At 43.1% G+C, this 25,452-nt stretch overlaps 2 protein-coding genes across 9 annotated transcripts; both read right to left on the reverse strand.

The window, feature by feature from the left end:
* Nucleotides 1-1,064: 1,064 nt before the first annotated feature.
* LOC100827929 lies at nt 1,065-7,986 on the reverse strand. 5 transcript variants are annotated; one of them, XM_024454745.1, is made up of 7 exons: nt 7,685-7,986; nt 4,704-7,608; nt 4,514-4,603; nt 4,379-4,438; nt 2,257-3,222; nt 1,559-1,999; nt 1,065-1,466 (listed from the first exon to the last, which is right to left on the reverse strand). In XM_024454745.1, the coding sequence occupies exons 2-7, from the start codon at nt 4,825-4,827 to the stop codon at nt 1,456-1,458; spliced, it is 1,692 nt and encodes a 563-aa protein (XP_024310513.1). In that variant the 5' UTR covers nt 4,828-7,608; nt 7,685-7,986; the 3' UTR covers nt 1,065-1,455. The 5 variants fall into 5 exon arrangements, with proteins under 5 accessions (XP_024310513.1, XP_024310511.1, XP_024310512.1 ...); XM_024454743.1 differs by having other exon boundaries at nt 1,065-1,470; nt 7,685-7,985; XM_024454744.1 differs by having other exon boundaries at nt 1,065-1,470; nt 4,514-4,600; nt 7,685-7,984.
* Nucleotides 7,987-13,599: 5,613 nt separating this feature from the next.
* Nucleotides 13,600-24,456, reverse strand: LOC112268724. Of its 4 annotated transcripts, none has more exons than XM_024454751.1 (11): nt 24,260-24,456; nt 23,591-23,730; nt 22,715-22,880; nt 22,549-22,623; nt 21,746-22,243; nt 20,965-21,330; nt 17,244-17,335; nt 17,108-17,151; nt 16,965-17,026; nt 14,463-14,790; nt 13,600-13,826 (listed from the first exon to the last, which is right to left on the reverse strand). In XM_024454751.1, the coding sequence occupies exons 3-10, from the start codon at nt 22,865-22,867 to the stop codon at nt 14,470-14,472; spliced, it is 1,611 nt and encodes a 536-aa protein (XP_024310519.1). In that variant the 5' UTR covers nt 22,868-22,880; nt 23,591-23,730; nt 24,260-24,456; the 3' UTR covers nt 13,600-13,826; nt 14,463-14,469. The 4 variants fall into 4 exon arrangements, with proteins under 4 accessions (XP_024310519.1, XP_024310517.1, XP_024310516.1 ...); XM_024454749.1 differs by having other exon boundaries at nt 22,709-22,880; nt 23,591-23,725; nt 24,260-24,455; XM_024454748.1 differs by having other exon boundaries at nt 22,709-22,880; nt 24,260-24,455.
* Nucleotides 24,457-25,452: the final 996 nt, after the last annotated feature.

Raw genomic sequence — 25,452 nt, forward strand, 5'->3', positions numbered from 1 at the left:
ACCTATTGAGCAAGTGAGCAAGTGAAATCCCCACGCGCGCTCCTCCGCTCGCCTCGCCTTGTCACGACGCGCGCGCGCCATGTTTCGTGGATCGAGTTCAAATCGTGCTGGGTCAGGTCAGTGCGGGGCCGGGCTTCTTATCTTTTTGTCACGCGCGCGAGGCATTTTTGGAATCTGTTACAAACGCGTGCAGATTTTGTGGAGTCGGTTCAGGTTTCCTAAACCAAACCGACCTATACCTGCGTGACTATATATACAGCCGCCCCGTCCCTCCGATCGGTACGCAACACAACCGTTTAATACTTCTAGTATTTTTGATATGCATCTGTTAGTTGCTACTGTCGTCATGATCTATATTATGAAATTAATCATTAATTTGTTGTTCTCGAAATTGCTTAATTTTCCAACATTAATTACATCCACGGGTCAAACCCCACAAATCAACTCAAATTAAGCTACTGCACTGGTCGTCATCTACAAGTCCTGTCTCGTCAATTAAGCAAAGACAAGAGGGAAACAGAGAGCAAAAAACAAAAAAAACGTTCCTGATGGTTCTGGCTGGAGTGACGATACACTGTTGCTTCAAATGTTTTCTGATGGTCGAGTACCAGCGGCGACATGGAGACGAAACTCCTGGCATACCTTTCTACTCTATTTTAGCACCTTCAAGATCCTGAATGCACCAGCAGCAGCAGTGATAACGCACCTTCTGGGTTGATTATTGCTTCTAGGTGGCGAGATTCTTTGCGCTGAACCAAGCGTATGATTCGGAATTGGAGTGGATCCATTGGCCGTTGGCTTTTTTCGCAGAGAAACAGAGAGTTGTCCAGATTTAAGCAGACTTGGGATCTTTGCTTGTATAGGCTGGATAGATCTTCACAGGGAACCGGGCTTGTAATGCTGATCTCCAATATGGGAAAAAACTTCTCACTGTTATATGTGGGATCCCATCCTCCGCCAATTATCTTTCTCACAGCCTGGCACATATTTCAATAGAGGTACAGCATAAAACAAACAGAAACATCATACTTCCAGCCAGCACCTCTCGCTTGAGATGTACTATGTTGATCAAATACACAACATTGGTGTTTCTTTATATATGAATGATCTTGCAGCAGAAGTAGCATGCTTAAGCAACATAAAAAGCTGTTGAATCAGCACAATGCATGGCATAGACGATTATATTACAGCATCTTCTATCAAAACCTTTCTCACAGGCACCAAATAACTTTAACTTTCAGATGCAACAGATCATTCAGGTTTCGGAACATCTTGTCCCAGATTAGTACTACTGTACACGTAGAAAGACCGTGCTAAGAGATTGCACAAGAAAGAAGAAAGATAGAGATTGCAAGGGAAAACAGAAGGTGTAAATGTCTGAAGGTCTGAATCCTTTTCTTCCAGATCATCAGTTTATATTTTATCCCTGCTTCTTTCCTTCTTCCTCATCACGGTTCAGTGGGAACCTGACTGCACAGTAGAATAACACATCATTACAAGTAGTTCAGAATCAACGAGAAAGCACCATATAACAAATAACACAAATTGCAAAACACACCTCCATGAAAATAGACGAATCCGAGCGCATTAAGTTCTGGTATATCCTCAGGGTTTTGATCGGTAGAAGAGATGAAGACCACATGAAAGGCACCCTTCTGGTAATACACATGTTTCGGCACTGCATGATCCAAAACAACAACCAAAAGCTTTGACTGGACAGAGCTGTTGAAAAGCTTGTGAGTCGGAATACTCAAAACAACATCTGATGTGCTAGTTATACGTGCAAACTCCTCTTCATCATCTTCGCCAATAACAGCTGACAATTGAGTTTTCAGTGAGACAAACTTATCACCGGTATTCTTCAATATCACCTTCACTTCAGAAGGCTTCAGGGAATGAATAAGAGTCCAGAAACATTGAAGCTTACAATCCTCCTCAACATGAACACAGTGAATAGATTTTCCATCCACACCAAACGCATCATTGAGCACCACTTTACCTATAGCATAAATAGCCTTAGTTCGAGGAAAAAACAATTTGTCACATACAAATTTATATCAAAAGGAGGTTACTTATAAGTTAAAACAAGTTGAAAACCTAAGAAACATAACTTCAAATTCCAGTTTTAAACCTACTATATAGACCTAGCAAGCTCCTATAAGATGATAGGATTAGAGCACTCCAATATAGATTCAGAACACTAATGATGCAAATCTGACAAGGTTCAAAGTACAAATGAGAGAAACAGGGGCATACCAAATTTCTTTATAGCCTTTGTTGTACTGCTCGAGCGTTCAATTCTGTAGATAGGAAGACCTTTCAAGTGGCCACCCCATTTTGACCAAGCTAATTTCATGGCATTAGAGGAATCCCTGTGTGGTAACTTCACTGACTTTTCTTCCTTTGCTAGCTGATCAGCAAAAACCATCAGCTCCCTTGCCTTCCACGAGACAACCAAGCGGTCGAATCGCCTCCTCATAAGTCTCAATTTAAGATACAAATGACAGTGCTCATGCTTCATGTCAATGGGTCTCTCCCCAGTGAGGATTCCAGTCACAGTTCGAGAATCTGAACAAACTAGCAATTTACGGCATTGGAGTTTTTCTGCCTGATACAAAAGAGCTAGTGCTGCATATATCTCCGCTTCAGTAGGAGAAGAGCATTTGATATCTGGATAAACTCCTGCAGCGAATATCATGTTGTCCTTCCATATTATATAAGATAGGTTTGCTATGTGGGTTTTGGGATCATACGACGCGTCGCATTCACCTTTAAAGAATGTATCGTCTGTCCCATCATCAGGTTGTTTCAACCCATGATCGTACATGAGTGTCTCGATGGTGGAAAAGGTTGCTCCCATATCATCTATGGGATAAACCCTCCTGTCAATCAAATGCTTAACGAACCTCTCCCACTCACTATCTTTGCAAACATACTCATATTGCATAATATCAAAGCTGCTCAAATAGCTTGGATTCTGGTTAGCTATTTCAAATGTTTGGCGATGTAAGAACACCATCCATGGGTCATTAATCCCACATGGGGCAGTCAAACATGCCGAAACAAGCAATGGTCTGACATGCTTATTGTATCTGGCCTCAAATTCGTGCAACTCTTTCTTCAGATCATTGATTTCAGCTGCTATTCTCTGAAGCAAGCCCTTGGAATCACCAAGGTTAAGCTTCATGTCAGGATGAGCAAAGTTCAGCTCACTCTCATCGCCTGCAACACATTGCGCAAGCCAAATTTAGCATTGCACAAGAAAACACAAGCTTAACTAATTGCAATGCGTGTAACAAGTGTAGAAATCAAACAAATAAACAGAGACAACAACACAATTCTTAGAATGTTTTCTCAAAATAAACTTGGTCTATTACAGCACACAAACAATTCACTCACAAACAATAAGGCCGATCGATCCTTTCCATTTCTGTGGACAACATGAGGAAAGCATTACTAGATCACAAGACTAGCTCTATAGTTCGGTAGCTGCAATTGGACACTATTCAGAGAGTGAAATAGTCCGCCGCAAACACGATGACTCATGGCTAGTCCAGCCCAACAGAAACATCTAGCAGAATTTCTACAACTGGGAGGCCTATTAAGCAAAAAGGATGGCAATTTAGCATTGCACAAGAAAACACAAGCTTAACTAATTGCAATGCGTGCAACAAGTGTAGAAATCAAACAAATAAACAGAGACAACAACACAATTCTTAGAATGTTTTCTCAAAATAAACTTGGGTCTATTTCAGCACACAAACAATTCACTTACAAACAATAAGGCCGATCGATCCTTTCCATTTCTGTGGACAACATGAGGAAAGCATTATTAGATCACAAGACTAGCTCTATAGTTCGGTAGCTGCAATTGGACACTATTCAGAGAGTGAAATAGTCCGCCGCAAACACGATGACTCATGGCTAGTCCAGCCCAACAGAAACCTCTAGCAGAATTTCTACAACTGGGAGGTCTATTAAGCAAAAAGGATGGCAATTTAGCATTGCATAAGAAAACACAAGCTTAACTAATTGCAATGCGTGTAACAAGTGTAGAAATCAAACAAATAAACAGAGACAACAACACAATTCTTAGAATGTTTTCTCAAAATAAACTTGGTCTATTTCAGCACACAAACAATTCACTTACAAACAATAAGGCCCATCGATCCTAACCATTTCTCTAGTGGACAACATGAGGAAAGCATTACTAGATCACAAGGCTAGGTCTGTAGTTTGGTAGCTCCAATTGGACACTATTCAGAGAGTGAAATAGTCCGCCGCAAACACGATGACTCATGTCTAGTCTAGCCCATCAGAAATATCGAGCAGAATTTCTACAACTGAGGTCTATTAAGCAAGAAGGATGGCAATTTACCAGCATTCGTGGCCATGGTGTAAATTTTTTCTTTCATCTGCTGGACCTGTGAAGGAGCACCTGAAACAAATTAGGCATTCAAAAGGGTCAGTGGATAGGCATCAGGCCGGAGCAGCAATAAAGTTGACGCCTTACCTGCAATTGATATATTTTGCACCCCAATCCTTGATTTCAGCCTTGCCAATGTACCAAAAGGTGCTTGAAGCACTCCAGAGGAAGAAACTGCTGTGCAGCAAGTAATATGCGGATGAGTTTGCCTCAAAGCCAGAGTAAGACTCAAGCCCTTATCGAACCAGAACCAGAACGAAGTAGGAAGAAAGCTCACACTGGGTAGGGGCGTTGGAACCGGCCGTCTGCTCCCCGTCCAGACGCCTTTGTTGACTGGATAGCCATGCCCAAGCTATCTTCCTCCTCCCGAAGCCTCTCATGAAACCTCGCGCCGGCGCCATAGGTTAGGGGCTCACCACTCTCCGCGGGCTAGTAGGGTGGGGAATAGGGAGAGGCCGAGAGGGACGCCGCCGGGTACTTAGGCAGGACTAGTAGGGTTGGGACTAGGGAGAGAGGGGCGCCGTGTACTTCTTAGAGGCAGGTACAGTTACGTGTTTGCTGGTATGCAAATTCATTTGATTTTAGGGGAAAAAAATGGCCTAGGGCCTCTTCGATTTTTATTTTTATTTTTATTTGTTTGAAGGCTCTCGATTACAGATTTACAGTATAAGTGTATATTTGAACTCACGCACTAACAAACGGATAATTGTGGCCGAAAAAAATTCCGGATGTCCATCAAATGTGAAAACAAATACGGATAGTTGTGGTGGATACCGATACGCAAGTTAGAACTACAAACCATACATTACGCGCACACTAGATTCCCAGAGCTAACACAGACTCTGTTGGCAACGGGCACGTTGCACTACCACTAAAGAATAGGCGTGAGAGAAGCCGAAGCAACTAAGGGAATAAAACCCCGATTGAGACACGCGAATACGTCCCAATCACGCAGTTGGGCCTCTTTGATTCAAACAATTTTATAGATAATTTAGTTAATTCTATTTTAAGGAAAAAAAATTATAGCTCGTTTGATTTGCATGATTTGGAACCATAGGAATATTTTCTATGGACTAGTTTGCATGCTATTCCAAAGGAAAATTTCCATGAGGTCCAACCTAATGGAAAATGTGTCTCTATGACAACTATGAGTAGCACATAATTTTTTTAAGTAAATTCTGCATTTTTCTCGTGGTGCAATCAAACAACTTTTAATATACATTCCAATATTTTGAATTTCTATAGGATTAAACATGCCCTGACATTCAAATCCTACGTTGCTCCAAATAGTCCTACGTTTCTCCAATTCCTATATTTTTTAAATCCCGTGAATCAAGAGGCCCCTGGTACTTTGAATCAAAGAGTCTCCTAGTATTTATTTTAATTAGAACTTCAAATTGAGAATTACTCCATCCGTCCCATATTAAGTGACTCAAATTTGTCCAAATATGGATGCATCTATACCCAAAACGCGTCTAGATACATGTAATATTTCGTCACTTAATATGGGACGGAGGGAGTAGTTACTAGCAAGGTTAATAACTAAGATCTCAAAATTTACGGATTTCTATACTATTACCTATTTCTATTTGTTACGCTATTTCTGCTATGTAAGCCCACTTAGCTTAGAGATTAGAGAATCGAATTTGTAACGCGAGATTCATCGTTCAAATCCAATAGTCAGATTTTTTTTGTTCTTTATCGATGTTCTACGACAAAGAATCTAAGTCCAAAATATAGATAACACCACCAAAGTTGACATGAAGTAAAGCTTATTATTAATGACCCATTGACGAATTAAGAGCTGACACATGAGTGTAACTTCTAGATTAAAATTCCACAAGAAGGATGGAATAAACGACTTTAAATAAAAAACATGTAAAAGTTGTATACTCATCTGGTTGTAACGGAAAATCGTCCAATTGAAGCTTTGCAAGTATCACATGAATGTTCACCAGATTTCACTTGTCGCACCTTGAATGTCATGTACATCCAAATAAAATACTATTGATCAAAGAGTCATAACAAAGTTACTGGTTAAACAACATCGTAACCACCATTCACTACCGACCTTTTATGACATATACAATATGAAGTAGACAAAATATATATTATGAAACTGCTTTTCATGATGAATCTGATGGTAATACAATCTTGTTCTGTAAAACTATTGACAGTCAAAGTTAAGAAAAACAAGCCGAGTACTAATCCCAATCGTCCAGAAATTCATGACATTAGAGTAGCAAGGCACTAATGCAATTTAGAGTTTAGCTTTGGCAAATCCCACCCTTCAAAATCAGTTGAAAGAAAGAACTTACAATTTAGAGTTAAGCTTGGGCAAATCCCACCTTTCAAAATCACTTGCCCCCCTATCCATACCTAGCTACTGACAATGGTACCAATTTAGAGTTAAGCTTCTGCAAATCCCACCTTTCAAAATCACTTGCCCCCCCTATCCATACCTAGCTACTGACTATGGTACACAACTTTCCTTTGTTCACGCACCACATGTGGATTGGCGGATTTCTGATAGTCGGTGCTGCTGCACATGCAGCAATTTTTATGGTAAGAGACTATGATCCAACCACTCGATACCATGACCTATTAGATCGCATAATGAAATTCTTGATTCAATCTTACGACCTAATTTATTTGATTAATGGATCAACAACCAAACCACCCATTTTATGAAAAAGGAACGTGGTCTTATTCAAATTCAAAGCGCTTCGTAATCTTCAACCAGATCTGTGCTTCAATATAATTTCCCGGAGTAAAAGAAAGATACAAATATAAAGCCCAAATCGTCTCCACGTCCAAAAAAATCAAGAACGACTTATCCTTTCTATTTGTGTCCAAAAGGTTCAAAAAAACAATTGATGTTTTATATTGGCCCAAAAAGACAAATCGGTAGCATCTGACAATTTGACAGACATATAATTTATCCTACAGCCGTTCCTTGACAGGCCAGGAGCATCCAAAAATCATGAACGACTTATCCTTTCTTTTTCTATCCTACAATAATTGATGTTTCTTTACCAAAAAAAACAAATCGGTAGCATCTCACAATTTAACAGACATCTGACACATCTAATCTATCCTACCACCGTTCGTTGACACGCTAAGAGGGCGTAGCGCATGAGTACAGATCCAGTGCCCTCGTATTGGTTGGGATGCATCGCACCCTGCAGGATGAAGGAAAAATCAAATACCAAATACCAATAGGCAAAAGGAGAGCCAAGAATCAGTACAAAAACATACCACAACACCGCAGACTGGTAGGACTGGGCTGTCCTGAGGTAACCTTCACCGGCGCCCTCCGTACTCTCTGTTTTCCCAACAGAGAGAGAGAGATGCAGTCTTACCACTCCATGAGATTCCTTTCTTACCTAACGCAAGCAACGCAGGAGAGAGAGACCGGAACAGGAGAGAGATGGGTTCCTCTCTTACTTACGCAAGTACACGCAACGCAGGAGAGAGACACAGAGACGAGCAGATCGAGGACAGGAAAAGTGGAGGGGACAACGCGCCGCCGGGTATGACGGAGAAAACTCTGGAGAAACGGAGTACTAGTAGCTTTATAAAGAGGCGTGGACGCGGCTCCAGCCCTAGGACTTCGAAATCCCCAACCTGCCCCTAACCCATATAATTTGGGACTAGTCTTTCCTGCGTGCACCATGATGGCCCAAGAACTCTAGAAGGAAAGAAAGACCAGAGGAAGATGGTTGATTGAAATGATTCTATCTTTTTTATTGTAGAGCAAACGTGGTTGATAACGTGTTAGAATAAAATCTGTGTTTTATTTCATATTTCATTGATGGTGATATTTATACAGGTGAAGAGGCACCAATACATGCATTGGTGTCTCAAACTTTTGCCTTCGCGTCCTAAATTTTCCAAAATTTGAAACACGAACAGTTACATAACTAACTGCCTAATTAATCATCAACTAATTAATAATTAATTTAATTGATCATAAATAATTATTCTCAACAATAACGTCTCATGTTGTGGGGAGAAAACGACGAGCAGTGATTCCCCTTTGTCAAATTACAATGGCAATGGAGGTGTTGCGTTGAATATAAATCTTCTGATCTTCAAGATTTTGGCTGAGGGGATGCTCTGCTTCCCTCCCCGAAGGCTATCTAGTAGTCTTACACACCGTTTGGATGTTGGTATTGGAGCAAGGAATTGGGAAAAAAATTATCAAAGGGGTGGCCTCCCTGTTTCATTAAAGGAAATCATAGTGTCTTACATAATTGGATAACACAAGAAGAAAACACGCAGCGTCCCGTCACCCTATCAAGTGAACAGCACCCAACGCCCAAAACCGACTGTCCACTGCACTGGGCTACAGAAGAAAACGACGGACAAGGTCCTGTAGCTTTTCATAACAACTTCCTGAAGAACCAGCACCAGCTTCATTTGTCATCTGAAACTTCAGCCCTTAGCCGCATTGTGATTGGCACCCATCCTCTCGAGCGGCGAAAGATCTCAGCAGTGACTCGCCACAGCCGCCGCGAGCATCGCAGAAGCACCTCCCAGGCCTCAGACTTATGGAGACCAGCCCAACGGTCAAGCAAGGAACAAATGGCAAACATTACAGCTGATGGATCATGTGGGAACTCATTACGAAAACAGGCCCTGTTTCTAGTTTTCCAAAGCACCCAAATGATGGCAGCGAATCCGACAAGCACCACACCTCGCTCCCGCTTACTAAACTGAAAGACCCAGCTAGTCAAAGCATCTTCCATATTAGTAGGCAAAGAGAAGACACAAAAACTAACATGTACAATCCTCCAGATGTACTGGGCAGAGAGCAGGAAAATAACAGATGATCGATTGTTTCTATGCGAGAACAAAACACACAGCTGTCAACTCGTTCCCACCCCCTAGTCTTTCCTGCGTGCACCATAAATTAGCAACAAGCCTCGTGAGTTGCTAAGGAAGAAAAATAAATAAAAAACATGATAGCTTAATTTTTCAAAAGTGGTGTCTTTTGCATGTAAGTTGCTACGGATTGAGAGCAACTATAGCAGTTACCGAACTTTCTAATCGAAAAAACGTTAATTCAGTCTACCGAAAACGCTATTTCCGATATCATTTCAAATTTCATAAATTTTAGCCCATATGAAAAGTAAGTTAGTATATTTGAGGTGCTGCGAGGACGCATCCCGTGTGCGAGATCGGGGGAGGAGGTGTGCGAGCAGGACGGGCCGTGTGGGAGGAGACGGATCAGGGAAGGAGGCGTTGCGAGTGCAGGACGCATCGGGTCGTGCGAGTGCATCGGGGCGGGCTCTCTCAAGAACCCTGTGAGCCCAGCGTGCCTGACCCGTTGCGGGCTCAGCCCGGTAGGATAATAAACGGGCCGTGCCGTCCCACAACCAGCCTCGGGTCGTGCTTGGGCCTTTGACCTTGAGCCCACTCAGCAGCAGCCCATCTCGTATTCTTCTGGCCCATCCTGTCTCTCCTTCCTCTTTTTGGCCCATCTTTCCTTGCTCTTTCTTCTGGCTCAGTGCTCCCTCGGTCCATCCCTTGCTCTTCTCTCGTCCTGATCGATCCAGTTCCCGAGTCCCGATCCATATCGAAGAAGAAAGGGCTCCCGTCTCCCCATCGATCTGGAGCTGGCGGTGGCACGGTGGTCTCAAGTGAGAAGATCAGAGGAGAAATTGGGAATGCAGAGGTAAAGGACGAACCGGGGGATGCGGCAGCGCCGGCGAGGGACCTCACCTCACCAAGCTCCGGCAGCGGTGGAGCTCGACGGAGGAGGCCTTCCTTCCTCTTTCTTCTGGCCAAGTGCTCCCTCGGTCTGTCCCTGCTCTTATCTCTTCCCGATCGCCATTGCTCGAGTTCGCGTTGGACTGTGATGAGGAGGCAGAGGGGGGCGACGAGGAGATTGGAGAGATCGATTTTGGGAGGCGACGAGGAGATTGGATAGATCGGGATTGAGAGATCGGATTTTGGGGGATGACGAGGAGATTGGAGAGATCGGAATTGAGTTCGTGTTTGGCCGTGAAGAGGAGGCAGAGGGGGGCGACCAAGAGACGAAGAGTTCAAGATTTGCGAGGGGCGGACGTACGGGCAAACGCCCACGGTGCTCACCACCAACTGCAATTTAATATATTGGTATAGACTCGTACGATTCGTCAAAATCAAACCTGAACCCCTAATTCCGGATTTTCGCTCCCTGAACTAATTAACCCCAGTCGATTAACCACCTAAACCGAGATTAACCGTTTGGCTAACCCGGGCCCAGACGGACTTGGTGAGGGGGAAGGAAAAGCAGGCTAGTACTACTGTTGCTGGTGCAAGTGGCACTAAGAGGAAGAAGCAAGAAGGTGCAAATGTGATGAAGGAGAAGAAGGAAAAAAAAAGTGATCGTGTGTGAAACTGACCTGGTAGTCTTATGATATTTTGGTCATTCGGTCTCACGATATTTTGATGTACACAACAATTAGATGGATTGTGTGAAACTGATCTTGTGTTAGGATAGATATACAAGAACATATATTGTATGTGCTGTGAACTGAGTTACATGTGTGCTGCATGGTTATATATATTCATAATCTATGCCTCTTTTCAAATTTCTGTGAAAGTGGCCAATTCTGCCATAATTCTGTGAAAATTATCTGAAAGTTGGCCAATTCTGTATCTTATTTTAGACAGAACTCTGCCAAAATTGTGCCACACATTCTGCCAAAACTCAGCCATAATTCTGTCAAAATTCAGAACAAATAACAGATTCTGTCAATGACCAGGATCTCTTGTCCTCCCATTTTCTGCCCAAACTAACCAAATCACTCCATATGCATACATTTAGATATCAATTTCTATCAATCATATTGCATCCAAAAGATAGAAGTGCATTACAGCTACACTGATCCATGCATAAAACTTCACATCAGTGCATCACACGCACACAAAACCTACCACAAATATAGCAATTGTATACAATAGTGAGCTACATAAGCTCTTTTCCTCTAATTTCTTTGACAATGCATCAATTGCAATATCCTTCTCCAAAACAAGCTTCATCAGCGCATCAATTTCAGCATTCTTCTCCCTTGGTGTCTCTATCTTCACTGCATCCACACCTTTTGTTCCTTCACTTGCATGATTCCTCCAGGAAGCATCCCCAAGATCAGTGAGCAATCCACGAAGAAATGGTGTCGTCTGCTTGTCATGCCACTCAAAGAACCCACATCCCCCAGTCTGTATCACCTCGGCCATCATAACAACACAGAGTGAGAGCAAGCGAACAAGAACAGAGAGTGATTGCAATAGATTCAAGAAGAGAATGGGGACCTAATCTCGGGTTAGGGGGTTAATCGACCGGGATTAACTAATTCAGGGGCCGAAAACCCAGGATTAGGAGTTCAGTGTTCGATTTCGACGAATCGTACTAGTTCAGGGGTTCAAAAATGACTTTTCTCAAAACCCGGGATTAGGAGTTCAGCGTTCGATTTCGACGAATCGTACTAGTTCAGGGGTTCAAAAATGACTTTTCTCAAAACCCGGGATTAGGAGTTCAGCGTTCGATTTCGACGAATCCTACTAGTTCAAGGGTTCAAAAATGACTTTTCTCTTTACAGTTTATATCTCAATCACTACTTTAAACAAGGTGCACAAAATTTTGTTAGAAATTCCTATAAACAAGGCGTACTTACCTCGCATTAACTGCCTGACCTGCATGCAGCCAATGGGCGTATGCACCGCGCGATTGATTAGGGCACTCCCAATGCACCGTATCTTACCATGCCATCTAAGCAAAAATCTGATGTGGCACCCTATTTAATGAAGAAAAAGAGAGACATGGTATCTTAATTTAGATATAACTCTTAGCGTTGAACCCAAGAAAAATCCTATTTTTTTTCGTCACGATACAACTCTTCGTCGTCAGGAACGTCGTCATGGTTTCTTCTTCTTTCTCGCAACAATACGTAATTCGTGATCCGATCTACAGTTTAGTTATGATCTGTGAGTTCATATTATTTTTATTGGTCTGTTAAATACTTCTAATATTTTTAAGATGCATGTGTTAATTGTGTCGTCATGATATATATTCTGAAATTGCTCATTAAATTGTTATTGTCGAAATTGCTTAATTTTCGGACGAATCCCTGCCGCTCTTTCCTCACCTCTCCCTGCCCCGCCGCGTTGCACCGCATGAGATCCGCCTTTGCAGGCGACGACGACGACTAAGCAGAGGTCGGCGGTGTTCCACGGGGAAACAAAGATGGGGAGGAGAGGCGCATCACGGTGGATCTCGGGCTTAAATAGCAGAGCGACGCGCCTGGCCGAGAAGGGCATGTGCCCTTCGCGTGCTCGACGATAGGAAGCGGCGTGGAACGGGATGCTGACAGGGGCGACAGGGCGCGCCCGGAGCGGGCTGATGTCCGCCGGGAGCTGGCGCAGCAGCACGGAGCGGGCTGCCGACTGGGGCGACAGGGAGCAGGTCGTCGACGGGGAGTTCGAGCGGCGGAGGAGCTCCGATGCGGGAGCGGTTCGGGCAGCCGTGGACAAGGGCGAGGACGGCGGGAGACGTGCAGGGCCATCTCGGTGCAGAGGAGCTTCGCGGCGACGCGGGGGAGGCTCTGCAGCGGTGCCTTTGGCAGCCACGACATTCAGCCGGAGCTGGGGAAGACGAGCGCGCCGCCGGCTATAGTGTGCTCTCCTCGCTGACTCCGCAGTCCTCGCAATGCCCTTCGAGCTCGCTGAGACGCCGTCAGTTTCTCCTCCTCCACCATATCCAAATCCATCGGCTCCAGGATACTCCGCCTTCTAGGCTTCTACAACACTCATCATAGAAAAGGTCAAGCTAGTGTTCGCGAGAGAAGGAGAACCTACTGACCGGCAAGAGCGACCTGCTCCTCCGGTCGAACCTGGTCCACAAGAGGTGTAGAGAACATGGCCAAGGTTCTACTCGCCAGAGAAGGAAGAAGTACGTCCTCGAGTAGGCCGGCCAGTGTGGACGGACCATTTTTGTGCGGTCTGGTTCATCCAGCGTGGCACCACGCTACATATTTTATGTCAAAACGCATCCAACGAAGTATTAGTGCTCGGCTATCAAAACGGTGGTGATTTTATTTTATTTTATTTTCAAAAGGTGGTTTTCTTAGAATGTTGTACCAATTGTAGTGGTTTTGTGTAATTTTTTTAGAATTAAATCTTTGCGCTGGAGGAAAACGATTTCCTTCTAGTTTCCGACGAGTTTCTGTCAGCATGCTGGAGGCTTAACATGGAGCCAGACACAACATTAAGTTTAAAAATTATTCATACAAGTACTTGATGACTCAAAAGCTAAACCGCCAAGTTACAAACCATCTCCACCCAGTCTTGCTCCGTGACGATTACAACAGAATGACGCCATGCAGCCCAATTATTCGCAACAAGCTGAGCCCCCCTGCAGAGTTCACCAGACCGACAAAATCAGAACCACTTTGGTAGAAAACGAAAATGACGTGGTAGGTTCAGGAACATTGTTCCGCATCATAGGCCAGAAATTTACTTCAGGCCAGTCTTTTTTCACTCAATCCAGACATCACCTTTGGCGATCAACTGGAAGTAGAAACTGAAGAGGTTGGCATAGGACATAAGCTTAAGGTAGGATTGCATCTCCACATCCAATTATCAACGATCTAATATAATGTAATGTTAACTAACCGCACCTAAAACAACCAAGGTAATGTCTATCCAGACGAGGATGTACATGCTAGTAGAGGGTTGTTAGATGAAATAACACATGAAAAATGCATGTCTACGTGTGCAGGAGATTGAAGGGGCACTTCAACTCTAATCCACTCCATACCAAGCGCGGCGTAGCCCTTGAAGTAGTAGAACCTGGAGACTAAACTTACAATAGCTGTGGGGAAAAGACACAGTAATTGAATACCTAACCCTGCCGAGCAAATCACCAATCCCTAATGAGCGATCAACGAATAATCTTACTAGTTATAGGTGCATCACGAAAAATCTTTCCCACGTGTTTATGTGGGGCATGTTCAAAAAAATTGGGACGGAGACAGAACTCCTGGCATACCTTTCTACTACTTCAGAACCTTCAAGAGCCTGAATGCACCAGTGGCAGCAGTGATAAAGCACCTCCTGGGTTGATCATTGCTTCTACGTGGCAAGACTCTTTGCACTAGACCAAATTTATGATTTGGAGTTGGAGTAGATCCAGATCCATTGGCCTTCTGCAGAGGAACACAGAGTTGTCCAGGTTTACGCCCAGACCAAGGATCTTCGCTTGCATAGGCTGGATACACCTTGGGAAACCGGGCTTGTAACACTGATCTCCAAAATGGGTAAAAACTTCTCTTTGTATATGTGGGGTCCCATCCCCCCCCTACTTTCGTTCTCACAGCCTGTCACATGTTTCAATAGAGGTACGTCATAACAAAAAATCGAAACATCATAATTCCAGCCAGCACCACTCACTTGAGATACATTATGTTGATGAAATACTCAACTTGGTGTTTCATTAGATATGAAAGATGTTACTGCAGTGTAGTACTTAAGTAGCATGCTTAAGCAACATAAAAAGCTGTTGAACCAGCACAATGCATGGCACAAACATTGCAACTGAAACATGCTTCTATTATTGCCTATAACGATTATATTACACTCGTCTATCAGAATCTTTCTCACAGGGACCAAATAAGTTTCAGCTGCAACAGATCACTCAAGAACAGTAAGGTGTTGGTTGGGAATAACCAATAATGTGCAAGCCCCCTCAGCGAAGTCCCAATATTGATGTTATTTGCAATCTACACAGTTCAGCTATGTTATTAAGCCCCCTTTCCTTGGTAAAGAGCTTGATGTGAAACACATTAGGATGGCGGAGATGAGCCATATTTATGTCATGGTGATATGTCTTTGGAGGCAACTCAAAGCAGTGCCAAACTAGCTATTTCTTTCTTCTTAAAGGAAGGCAAATCAACCATGGTGGCTGCGAGTGACAATTGCCTAGATAAATAGAGTTCCATCTGTAAAGACAAGTCTTGATCACTATTTTTTGCTTGGCTGTTTTAGTAAAAAAAATCTAGTTTGTATACATGTGTATGTGATCACACACTAGGTATTGTAGGCTAGAAATTAGATATTTTGTAGCTCACTAAGAGCATCTCCAAGAGATGCCCAATCAGGCGTCCAATAGCTAAATTTCAGGAATATGGCCCAAAAAAGCCCTCCAGAAGACTCCTTATCTCCTTCCCCATCTCGAGCCATGTCGCATATCGAGCTCGAGGTTCCCCATCCGTCAACCACCGACGCGGAAGTCTCGCTCCCGCCTAATTCTCCACCTGGTACGCCCTGTCTCCCTCTCCTATCGCTATCTTCTCCCTGCTGTTCCATGTTGTGCAAAGTAGCCTTCACATAATCTAGCATGCCTGGCTACCCTATTGCAGTGGATTACCTGACGGCCTGGCACGGAACCGCCATGGCATCGAGCATTATAGTAATGAAGAACTGCGGTCAAGAACTACGGTCGCCATACCAACGATTAGATTGTCATCGTAGCGATTGGCGTCATCATAGTAGTGGTTGTCCTTGTTATCGTCGTCTTCTTCCAACGATGAAGAGCTCACGCTTTGCCAAAATAAGCCGCGACGCATTGCGTGAGAAGTGTGAGATGAGGAGGCACATAGATTGGGTGGAGTGAATGGACAATGGCTTCACAACTTCATATATATATGCAAAAAATATAGCGGTTTGAAAGAGTTGTTGAAAATATAGCCACTGGAAAAGAGCCGATGAAAATAGCCACTGGAAAAGAGCTAACGAAAATATAGCCACTGGAAAAGAGCTGACGAAAATATAGCCACCGGAAAAGAGCCGATGAAAATATAGCCGTTGGAAAAGATTCACCATAAATATAGCCGTTGGAAATGAGCCGTTGGAAAAATAGCCGTTGGAAAAAGCCATGAAAATATAGCCATTATATAAGAGTCGGTAATTTAGAAAGACTGTAATTCAAATATAATATTACAGGTTACTTAAATAATTTATTATGAATAAAACAAAACAATATGATTTCAAATATAAGGGTTTCAAATATACGATTTCAAATCAACTCAATTGAAATAGTATGTTTAGAAAACCGGTTGGACATATGAATATAACATAGACAAATGCATTATAAGGGATGGGATTTCGGGAATCTGCCGAAGAGAGTAGAAATTTGGGGAGGGAATCCCCATATAGGGATTTGGGGGATGAGATTTGGAGAATCTCTTGGAGATGCTCTGAGAGAGCACTAGAAGCAGCTGGAACCCGTCCAGGTTTAGTAGCCAAAGTCCTTTCAAAGTTTAAAACACAATATACTTGTGCTCTCTAGCTTTGCAGCACAAAACCATCACTTTGTGCTCCAGTCAGTGACCCATTTGTGCTGCCACAAGATGTAGGCAAAGCTGCTTGGTGCTGCTGCACCAAACACAGTATTAATGTATGATGGGTTACTTGTGTTTGTGTAGTGTTCTGCCGTGCCAAACACCATCAGTCCATCCAAAACTAGACCAACCCAAGATTTGATTATCTTTACCTTTTTCCCAGCAGCATCCAGATTGGCCGTTCCCATAACTGCCATGTTTGCATCTACAGGCCCTATTATCCAATTTAAAAAGAAGGGGAGAGATTAGGATTCAGTATGTTAAGTTTAAAAAGAATGACTTGAGCCCGACACACCTTTGCACGGCGCTCCATCCGACTTTCTGCAGTCATAAGGCCGGCTTCAAGAAGTGGAAAACAAAACAAATAATCAGTAAAACAACCATTTGTTCACATAGAAAATTATTGTGCGAAGCAATACAAAGAATAGTACAGTTTTATAGTGTCCATGGTATCTCCGGTAGGGCAAAATCCATACTCCTTGAGGATAGATGAAACATGTTGAAAGACCTCCATATGGGGCACCTACATAACATGCAAGCTGTTGTATAAGGCAATACATTGCTAACATAGATCTTCTGTATATACAGTGTAGCAATTATATAACCAATCATAAGCGGCAAGATGATGGAAAAAGTTGTTTGGAGGAGAAAACTGCAATTTTGCAATATGAGTTGGAAGGCAATAGAACAGCATGCAAAAACAGTCATCACATTCTATTCAGTATTGGGTTCTATAAAATACATGATATACATAATCAGATTCATCTAGATTGTCACAAAAAAAAAGGATTCATCTGATTGATGTATCTTGCCTATCATAAAGCATGATCTCTTAGCTTCCACAAGTTCTGTGGTCAGAATTTATGATGAAGACGCTTCAAAGGTACGACTCACTTTAATTGTTTTGTTTTGTTTTGTTGTCCCAAAAAGAAAGGTGTCAGTCAATTTCTGAAGGCTATATGATCCAAATTAAGTTCAGACAAACTTAAAGAGGTTAGTCATGAATGGCATACACCTAGTGTTTGTTGAACCAAGTTGAACTGTCCTTCGGGGCCACAGACAAGTTAAGGTATTGAGCTCCCCGTTTCTTGCAGGACCTGGGATTTGTAGGCTAAACAAAGTACCTTAAGCATAAGTTTTCAGTCTAACATGAATAAAGAAGCTCATGTCAACACCTTTAATATACCCATCTCTAGAACCTAGAATTTTTGGAGCTGGAGTCCTGCCAAACAGCTGCCACCATAAGAATATGGAAATGCTCAATTTTGATAATGTATCTGCCAGGCGCCCAGAAAATAAACAAAGAAAAATGACACAAGCACATGTTCTCTATTCATGCACCATGCAATAGCATTTACCAAACATTTGATGTTGATATGGGCAACTTTACTGCTAAGCACGATTCAAGGCAGTGAGAACCAGAAAATAGACACATGTTAAGCCAAGGCAAACAAATTTGGCATTCCACACTGTACTCATGTCAGATAATTTATGCATGCATGCATTAAGTATTCATTGTTATCACAATGTTTTCACAATTTATGCATGCATTAAGTATTCATTGTGAGATTCGCATTTCAATGACAAAAATGCAAATGGTACCGGAAAAGGAACTAACATTCTCCTCCTAGTTGTAGTGTGTTCAATGCAGAAATCATCAACAATTGTATCTATCAGGAACTTGTATAGGAATCTCCTTCGCAATGTAACAATATCAAGCAATTTCTTAGAAGAAGCACAAAAAGTATTTTTACAGTTCGTTTGTCTGTCCAATGATGAAGATAAAAGGAAAGAAGTAGCAAGACAGGGGATTTGATGTGGCTGAGTATATGGATAACTGATAACGGACTGGTTGTTACTAATAATTTTGACATAGAACGTTTCATTAGAATAACTATTACAACGGATTTACTCCCATCAATTACTTGCTCTTGTTTCAGTATCTCTACCACCTTTCCCAAGTGTTCAGAGATAAGAGGAGTAAACAAGAACAGAACTTAGTGACAAAATATTAGAGAACATGTTAAATTGATATATAGCATCAAGCAAGAAAAAACTAAATGCGCTTCTTGAAAAAAAAATACACAAACTACGCATTCTCCGCACATATTACCAGGAAACTACACCTTTTTTTTTACCATGAACCGCAACTTCAGGCCAACAGATCAACCACTCTGAGGTCAGCAGAGCCACACGTGCATGACAATATGACATGTGGTTCATAGTTGTAAAATGTGCAGCTTTTTTTATAACATTAGCCATGGTTTTTAAAGCGTCCAGGCGCTCTAAGGCGTTGGGGGGCCGCCTCAACGCCTAGGCGCTCAAAGCGCGAAGCGAGGTAACGCCTTAGTCAATTTTTGCAAAGCGCTAGGAGAACTGTTGAATACAGTTGCCCCATGCTGGCCCAAGGCCCATTAAGTGCACTGAACGAAGGGTTTTCTTCTTTCTCCCTCTCCCGTGCTCCCCACGAACTGCAGCCGCCACACAACAGACCACCAAATCCATGAGCACTCAGCCCTAGGGAGGGCCAGCAGAGGAAGATCTTGGCCGGAGAGGGGAAGGACCAGCGGAGGAGGAGCTTGGCCGGAGAGGGAGAGGTCGGCGGAGGAGGATGGGATCTGGAGGGAAGCTTCCTGGCGGCTGAGAGGAGAGAGCTCCTCTCTCTCTTTTCCCCTCGATTGGAACCACGGGTGTGTTCCCCTCTCTCTCCCGACTCTGTTTTCCCCTCTATTGGTGCCCAATTTCTCTTCCTTTCCCGCCACAATGCTGTTTCCCGCTCGACCTCCTATCGAGAGCGTCCCGAAACGAACGAAGCGACGATTTCAGCGCCTAGGTGACGACCCTGGACGCCTAGGCGACGACCTGGACGCTTTAGTTCGAAACCTAAGACGACATCAACGCCTTGACGTTGCTGGGCGCTTCGACGCCTAAGCGTTGACTAGTCGACGCATTAAAAACCATGACATTAGCATAATAAGTACAAATCTGGAATAAGGGTTCGAAAAGGTAGTAGTTCAGTGATAATTTTGAGATAGATAATTGCTGCAAGAAAAGTTCATTGGTTTAAGCAAGACAACTATCAAAACATTGCAGAAAACAGGATAAAACAAATTTGGCGTAAAATCAAATGCAAGGTTCAACGATATATAACAGTTCCATCCTCCAAATAACACCAAAGAAAACCTCATATATGCAGAATATAAATGTATTGCGAACTTATTATTCCTTGAAACTTGGCTTTCAGGTACACTATAACAACTCTGGAATTCAGATACTAAAACACATATCAGTAAATAAACAATATCAATTACCTTAGGGCATCCTTTATCAAGGTTAGCCTACCCCAACTTGCTTGGGACAAAAGGCTTAGTTGTTGTTGTTGTTGATTCTTTCTCAAGGTTGAGTTTGCCCCGGAATCTTTCTTCTCAACTAGCCCCTAATAGATAGTATCTATATCTACTCACATAACTAATCCAACCCTATCTGAGATCAACCAGACAAGATATATCTAATCTATCTTAACAATTAGGACTGTTATTGGAGCAAACCGATGCTAAGGGCTAAGCCCATGGCCCAAGCACGAGGTAAGAAGGCCTCTAGCTTCTCAACACAACGGGGCTCATAAGCTCTCTTTTATACTGAATCTGTGAATCATAATCGTGTGATTTTTTTAGTGCGAAGTTGAAACTCCACTTAACAAATATATGTTGGCCATGCTACAGCCACTCAATGCAACCAGACTCGACATGTTGTGAAACAACCAACGATCTGTAGGAAGCGATAGATTTTACCAAGTTCATTTCTGTATAGATTTGTTAAACAGAATGAACACTTGTTACAAAGTTGTCAAATACTACCTGTCAACGTTTATTAGGCCAGCAAGCAGCTTAGGCCTGTCAGTTCCTATTAGGCAACGTAATTAAGTCTGCATTAAAGGCGCATATATGCTGGCTGCATAATTAAAAGGGAGAAATCTGTAACACATAAATAGAAGGAAGTCATTCACATCCAGAAGTAACTCTTGCATTAACCGCTGTCGTTAGTGACAGGAGGCAAAACATCATGTGCTTTAATCGGATGCAGAGCGCCAGAAATTTCCATTGGTAAAAGGCATCAGAGGCACCGCAGTCGCAATATACCGAAAATGCTTACCTCAGAATGCACTTTAATGTATGCAGAAAGATCTTCACCGGCATGGGAAAATACATCAACAAGCAGCCATGCACAATCAGTAAGTTTCTTCCTTTCCTCCAGAAGCTCCTGTGCCATTCCATGTGAATCTTTCTCCCACTTCAAGGCAAATGAAAGCCTCATTATACATTTATTGATAATGTCAAACCCATTTGTCTTGCTACTGCCATTTATCTTGGACGAACTGCCCCGACGGATCTGTTCTTGAGCAGCCAGCAGTAGAACTGCAGACTGGATAATTTTTCCATCCTCAATGTACTTCCAGAGCTCTTGAAGTAGATTATTTGTTTTTTCTGCAAGCAGTCTAGTCGTATCCAAGAAGATCTTCTGTAAAACGACAAGGAACAGAAATATAAGTGCATTTAGCATTCATATGCAAGCAAGTACTGTGAAATAATCTTTCCATATATTGCTGTGTTTCCTCCTATCAAAGTAAATATGGATTGGGGACAATCTCCAAGACAATGAAAATAAAATTAATTACTAGCAACATGTTTTGTACATTTTACCGATGACTTTTTATCCTTTACGATAAGGACATGCACTAACACATGAAGTGGGACGAAAAGGACTAACAAACAAAAACTTTACTTTCTCTGACAAGTTGAGATGACAGGATGCCCGGTACTTAGTACCACTAATTTCATTATAACAGCTGTCTGGGGTAGATAGTATGACCACAGTTAATCTTAATGTCATGCTTCAAAAGTAGTAATCGCATATGGAGGGAAGTGAAACAGACCATTTCAGGTAGACACAGCAGATGGATAAGCTTGTAAATATAATCCAGAGGATTCTGGCTGAGAGAAAGATTGTCCTCCAGATACTTATGCAGGCAAGTATTCTCAACTGCGACATGGAGCGGAAGTAGATTCTCAATGACATTACCACCAACTGTGCGCACATTGGCTGATGCACCATGGCGTAAAAGCAGCTTGATCATGTCAACAGCGAATCTTTCAGCAGCTTCGTGAATCGGGAAGTATCCATATCTGTTTATGCAGTTGGGATTGGCATGCATCCCACGGAGCTCAGGTGCCACGCCCTCCAATACAACTTTTGCACATCGCATGGCATTCAAGCTGACAATGAAGGTTAAGGTTTGTGACGTGACGGTAAGATTCGATGACATGCCCTTGCCTGCAGAGTTCTCGAATAATCGGAGGAAGCACCGGACACTATCCTTTAAAAGGATGGGCTCCAATTCGTCGTATGTGTCAAGTAAGGCCGCAGATACCCACTAGATAGATCCATCACAATAGAAAAAGGTGAATGGCATCAGTTATCCAACGAAAAGCGCAACAAACTAAACTTTCTTGTGGTCTATAGAGGTGCTTGTATGACAACAACAATAAACATGAGGTACCAACGAGGGAAGAGAAAGTAAGGGGGTCTAGAGCTAGCATGGTTCAGGCATGTGAATCCACGTGTTCCTATCCAAGGTTTATATACAACAACAGTAACATATTGTTTCAGTAGACTTAAGTACCCTATAATGTTGCACAGTTAAACGAAATAACTAACATAATGGAATGACTCACAAACCTGAGGGTCAGGGTCTTTGATGATTATGTCATTTGCTCTGGACTTGGCGATCATAACAGCCCTTTTTTGCATAAACTGAAAGAAAGAATGTAAAGAGTCAGCACTGGGAAAGAGAAAAATAAGGGGAGAGGAATATCACATAGATGGAAAGTTATCATACCTCAACCTTTTTCAAATCAAAATCCTCAGTACTAAAACAAGGGAGAGGGTTACGCGGATAATCATTTCTTACTGGAATTGATTCATCTTTACCATTAACGTTATATTTGTCCAGGGCAAGAAACTCATTTTTCCGCGGTGCCTCAAATTTCAATTCCATCCTTTCTTTTTTTCTGAAACAAGGAAGTTTAATCTCGAATTACGTTCCAAAAAAGGTTACTACTCCCTCCGTTCCATAAAGATTGGCATGAATTTGAACTAGAGCTAATTCAAACCCGTGCCAATCTTTATGGAACAGAGGTAGTACAAGGTTTGCAACGGTCAAACATGATCCAGGAGACCCTTAGATCACAGATCACTGAGACATAAACATATGCTGCAAATAGAAAACGTTGTATGTACTCTGAAAATTGTGAAATGTACACAATGCTAAATGCGAAATGCAGGGCCAAACAAGTTTCTAAAATACAAGTTCAATCAGGTGCTAGAAACTCTGGTGGATAGACATTACGGAAATCTATAAACCAAAAGCTAAATTTGATGTTAAAGTTCAACAAGTACAACGAATATTCACTGGTTAATGACTCACGAATAACTAACTTGCCTGTGCTGATGCCACTTGAAGAACAATGAGACATCTTCACATGCAAGGAACAACTCAAAGGAACTAAACAAAAAACAGTGGCCGCATTTTGAGTATCATATTATACTCATATAAGAAGCACTTCATGAATTAGTGGTCTTATATACAACGCACAGAGTACATACACGTATAGATGGCTATGAAGCAACTGAGATTAAATACTGCACCGACAAAACAAGGTATAAGAAAATTAAGCTTTCAGTACAAGATTCATATTTTTTGTACTGGCTAGGGAGAGACCTGGGCTATCTGCCAAAACAAATCTCATATTTCCACCACCCCTGGCTCCAATTAGGGCAACCCCACTCAAACATCCCATTTCACTTCCACCACCCCTGGCTCCAATTTAGCTGCTTATCTGATGATATATTTCTTCTGATCTGCAAAGGATTCATCAGTTTCTACTATCTCGGCCCGTTTGGGAACCCTCCAGATTCACCAAATGATCAAATCCAGGCTCAAAATCTTTTTTTTTCTAGAAAAGGCTCAAATTCTTCTTCTTTTTAGAAAAGGCTCAAAATATTGATTCCACGCTCCACGGTTAAATTCTGGAATTTGCCAATCCGTTCGGCAATCAAACTCCAAATCTTAACATCTCATCGGACATCAGGAACAGCCAGAAAACTTTGATTTTGAATCGAATCAGAGATCAAACAAGCAAGCAAAATCCTACCGGAACATCGAAGGACGCCCCTCCTAAAAAACTTGAAAAAGAAATCCTACCCAGACGAGCCCGACGAAATTAATCGCAGGTTCTAGTTATGCCGCTGAATTCATCCATGCAACCGAATCAGAGCTCGCAAAACCAAATCGGACGAAACGAATCAGACCCCTCAAAACCCAAAGAATTCCATACAAGAAACGATCCCCGTTCAAGAACGCACGCATCGATCGAAGAACTCGTCAGACCTTGCTTGCTGAAGAGAGGAAGAAGCGTAGCCGCTGCTCTCGCCTCGCCCTCTCCTCACCCTTGCTGCGCTGGTGCTGCCGCCGCCGAGAGGAGCGGAGCTGAAGAGGATGGGAGGATGGGCCGCACCGCTAGGGTTCTGGATCGGCGGATCTGCGGATGGGGAAACGGGCCGTCCCAGCTACGTGTATTATGTACTAGGGTGTCAGTACCATAGTAACATTCAGTTATATAGACGTGGCTATCGGGCCGGCCCGGCCCCAAATAAACGGGCCTAGCCTGGGCACGGCCCCCCAAGCCCGACATTACAGGGGCTGGGCCGGGCCGGCCGGTCCCAAACGGCCACCTCTCGACCCAGGCGCGGCACATAGCCCGGTCGGGCCGACCCGGGCCCGTCAAGCCCCAAGGGCTTCGGAGAAGCCTGTAGGCACCGACCAGCCCAGGTAGCCAATCGGTCTTTTTTTTTTGTCCATGCCAAAGAGAAAATGGTCAAAAATTGGTCGTCGCGAATCCTATCACAAGCGCATGTGTGGCCTAGTGGTCTCCTAGGAAAATAGGAAGGGAGATCTTATGTTCGAGTCCCCTCACCTCCAATTTGTACTCAGAGCACATGGGAAGGGTGTAGTCGGATTTAAAAAAATAATTGCTACAGGTGCCGTGCCCCGACGGGCCTGGGGTTGAGGCCCACACGCAGCACAGGCGGGGCTTCAGGCCGGCTCGGCCCGATTAAACCTGTGCCGGGACGGGCACAAACGGGCCGGCTTTTCGAAAAAGTTAGAGCAAGGCCAATGTGGGGATAGGCTAAGAGAAATGCTAAACACGAGTCCCACGTTTATTTATTTTTCCATTCAATTTCACTTTTCCCACCGAGAGTTTCTCTTGCTCCCACCTATTCCTCATCTTCTTCCCCCACAACCTCCATTCCTCCTCTTGTTCTTCACTTCCTTTCTCTCCTGCTACTCATGTACCCTGCCGTCTTCTCCAATACTCCTCCTGGCCGCTGCAGCCAAGCACTTCACAACAAAAATCCCCGACCACTGCTCAGCCACTCCCGCCATTGATCTCCCCCGGAGCGGACGGCTGTTGCGCGCACGACGACGGGAGGAAGAAGGACCCCTGACGAAGGGGTGACTTCGACAATGTCCATATTGATGGACTTGTATTTAGGAAAGATTTCGAATGTGTTTTGGCGAAC

Source organism: Brachypodium distachyon, chromosome 4, assembly GCF_000005505.3.
Source record: "Brachypodium distachyon strain Bd21 chromosome 4, Brachypodium_distachyon_v3.0, whole genome shotgun sequence".
NCBI lineage: Eukaryota > Viridiplantae > Streptophyta > Magnoliopsida > Poales > Poaceae > Brachypodium > Brachypodium distachyon.

Coding starts and splice junctions, on each gene's coding strand:
- LOC100827929 (XM_024454743.1), bottom strand. CDS start 4,827: ATGGCGCCGGCGCGAGGTTTCATGAGAGGCTTCGGGAGGAGGAAGATA. Junction 4,439..4,513: donor GCAAAATATATCAATTGCAG/GTAAGGCGTCAA, acceptor AATTTGTTTCAG/GTGCTCCTTCACAGGTCCAG. Junction 2,000..2,256: donor AAAGGCTATAAAGAAATTTG/GTATGCCCCTGT, acceptor TTTATGCTATAG/GTAAAGTGGTGCTCAATGAT.
- LOC112268724 (XM_024454750.1), bottom strand. CDS start 22,867: ATGGAATTGAAATTTGAGGCACCGCGGAAAAATGAGTTTCTTGCCCTG. Junction 17,152..17,243: donor ACCATGGACACTATAAAACT/GTACTATTCTTT, acceptor CACTTCTTGAAG/CCGGCCTTATGACTGCAGAA. Junction 14,791..16,964: donor TGGATGCTGCTGGGAAAAAG/GTAAAGATAATC, acceptor AACATGTGACAG/GCTGTGAGAACGAAAGTAGG.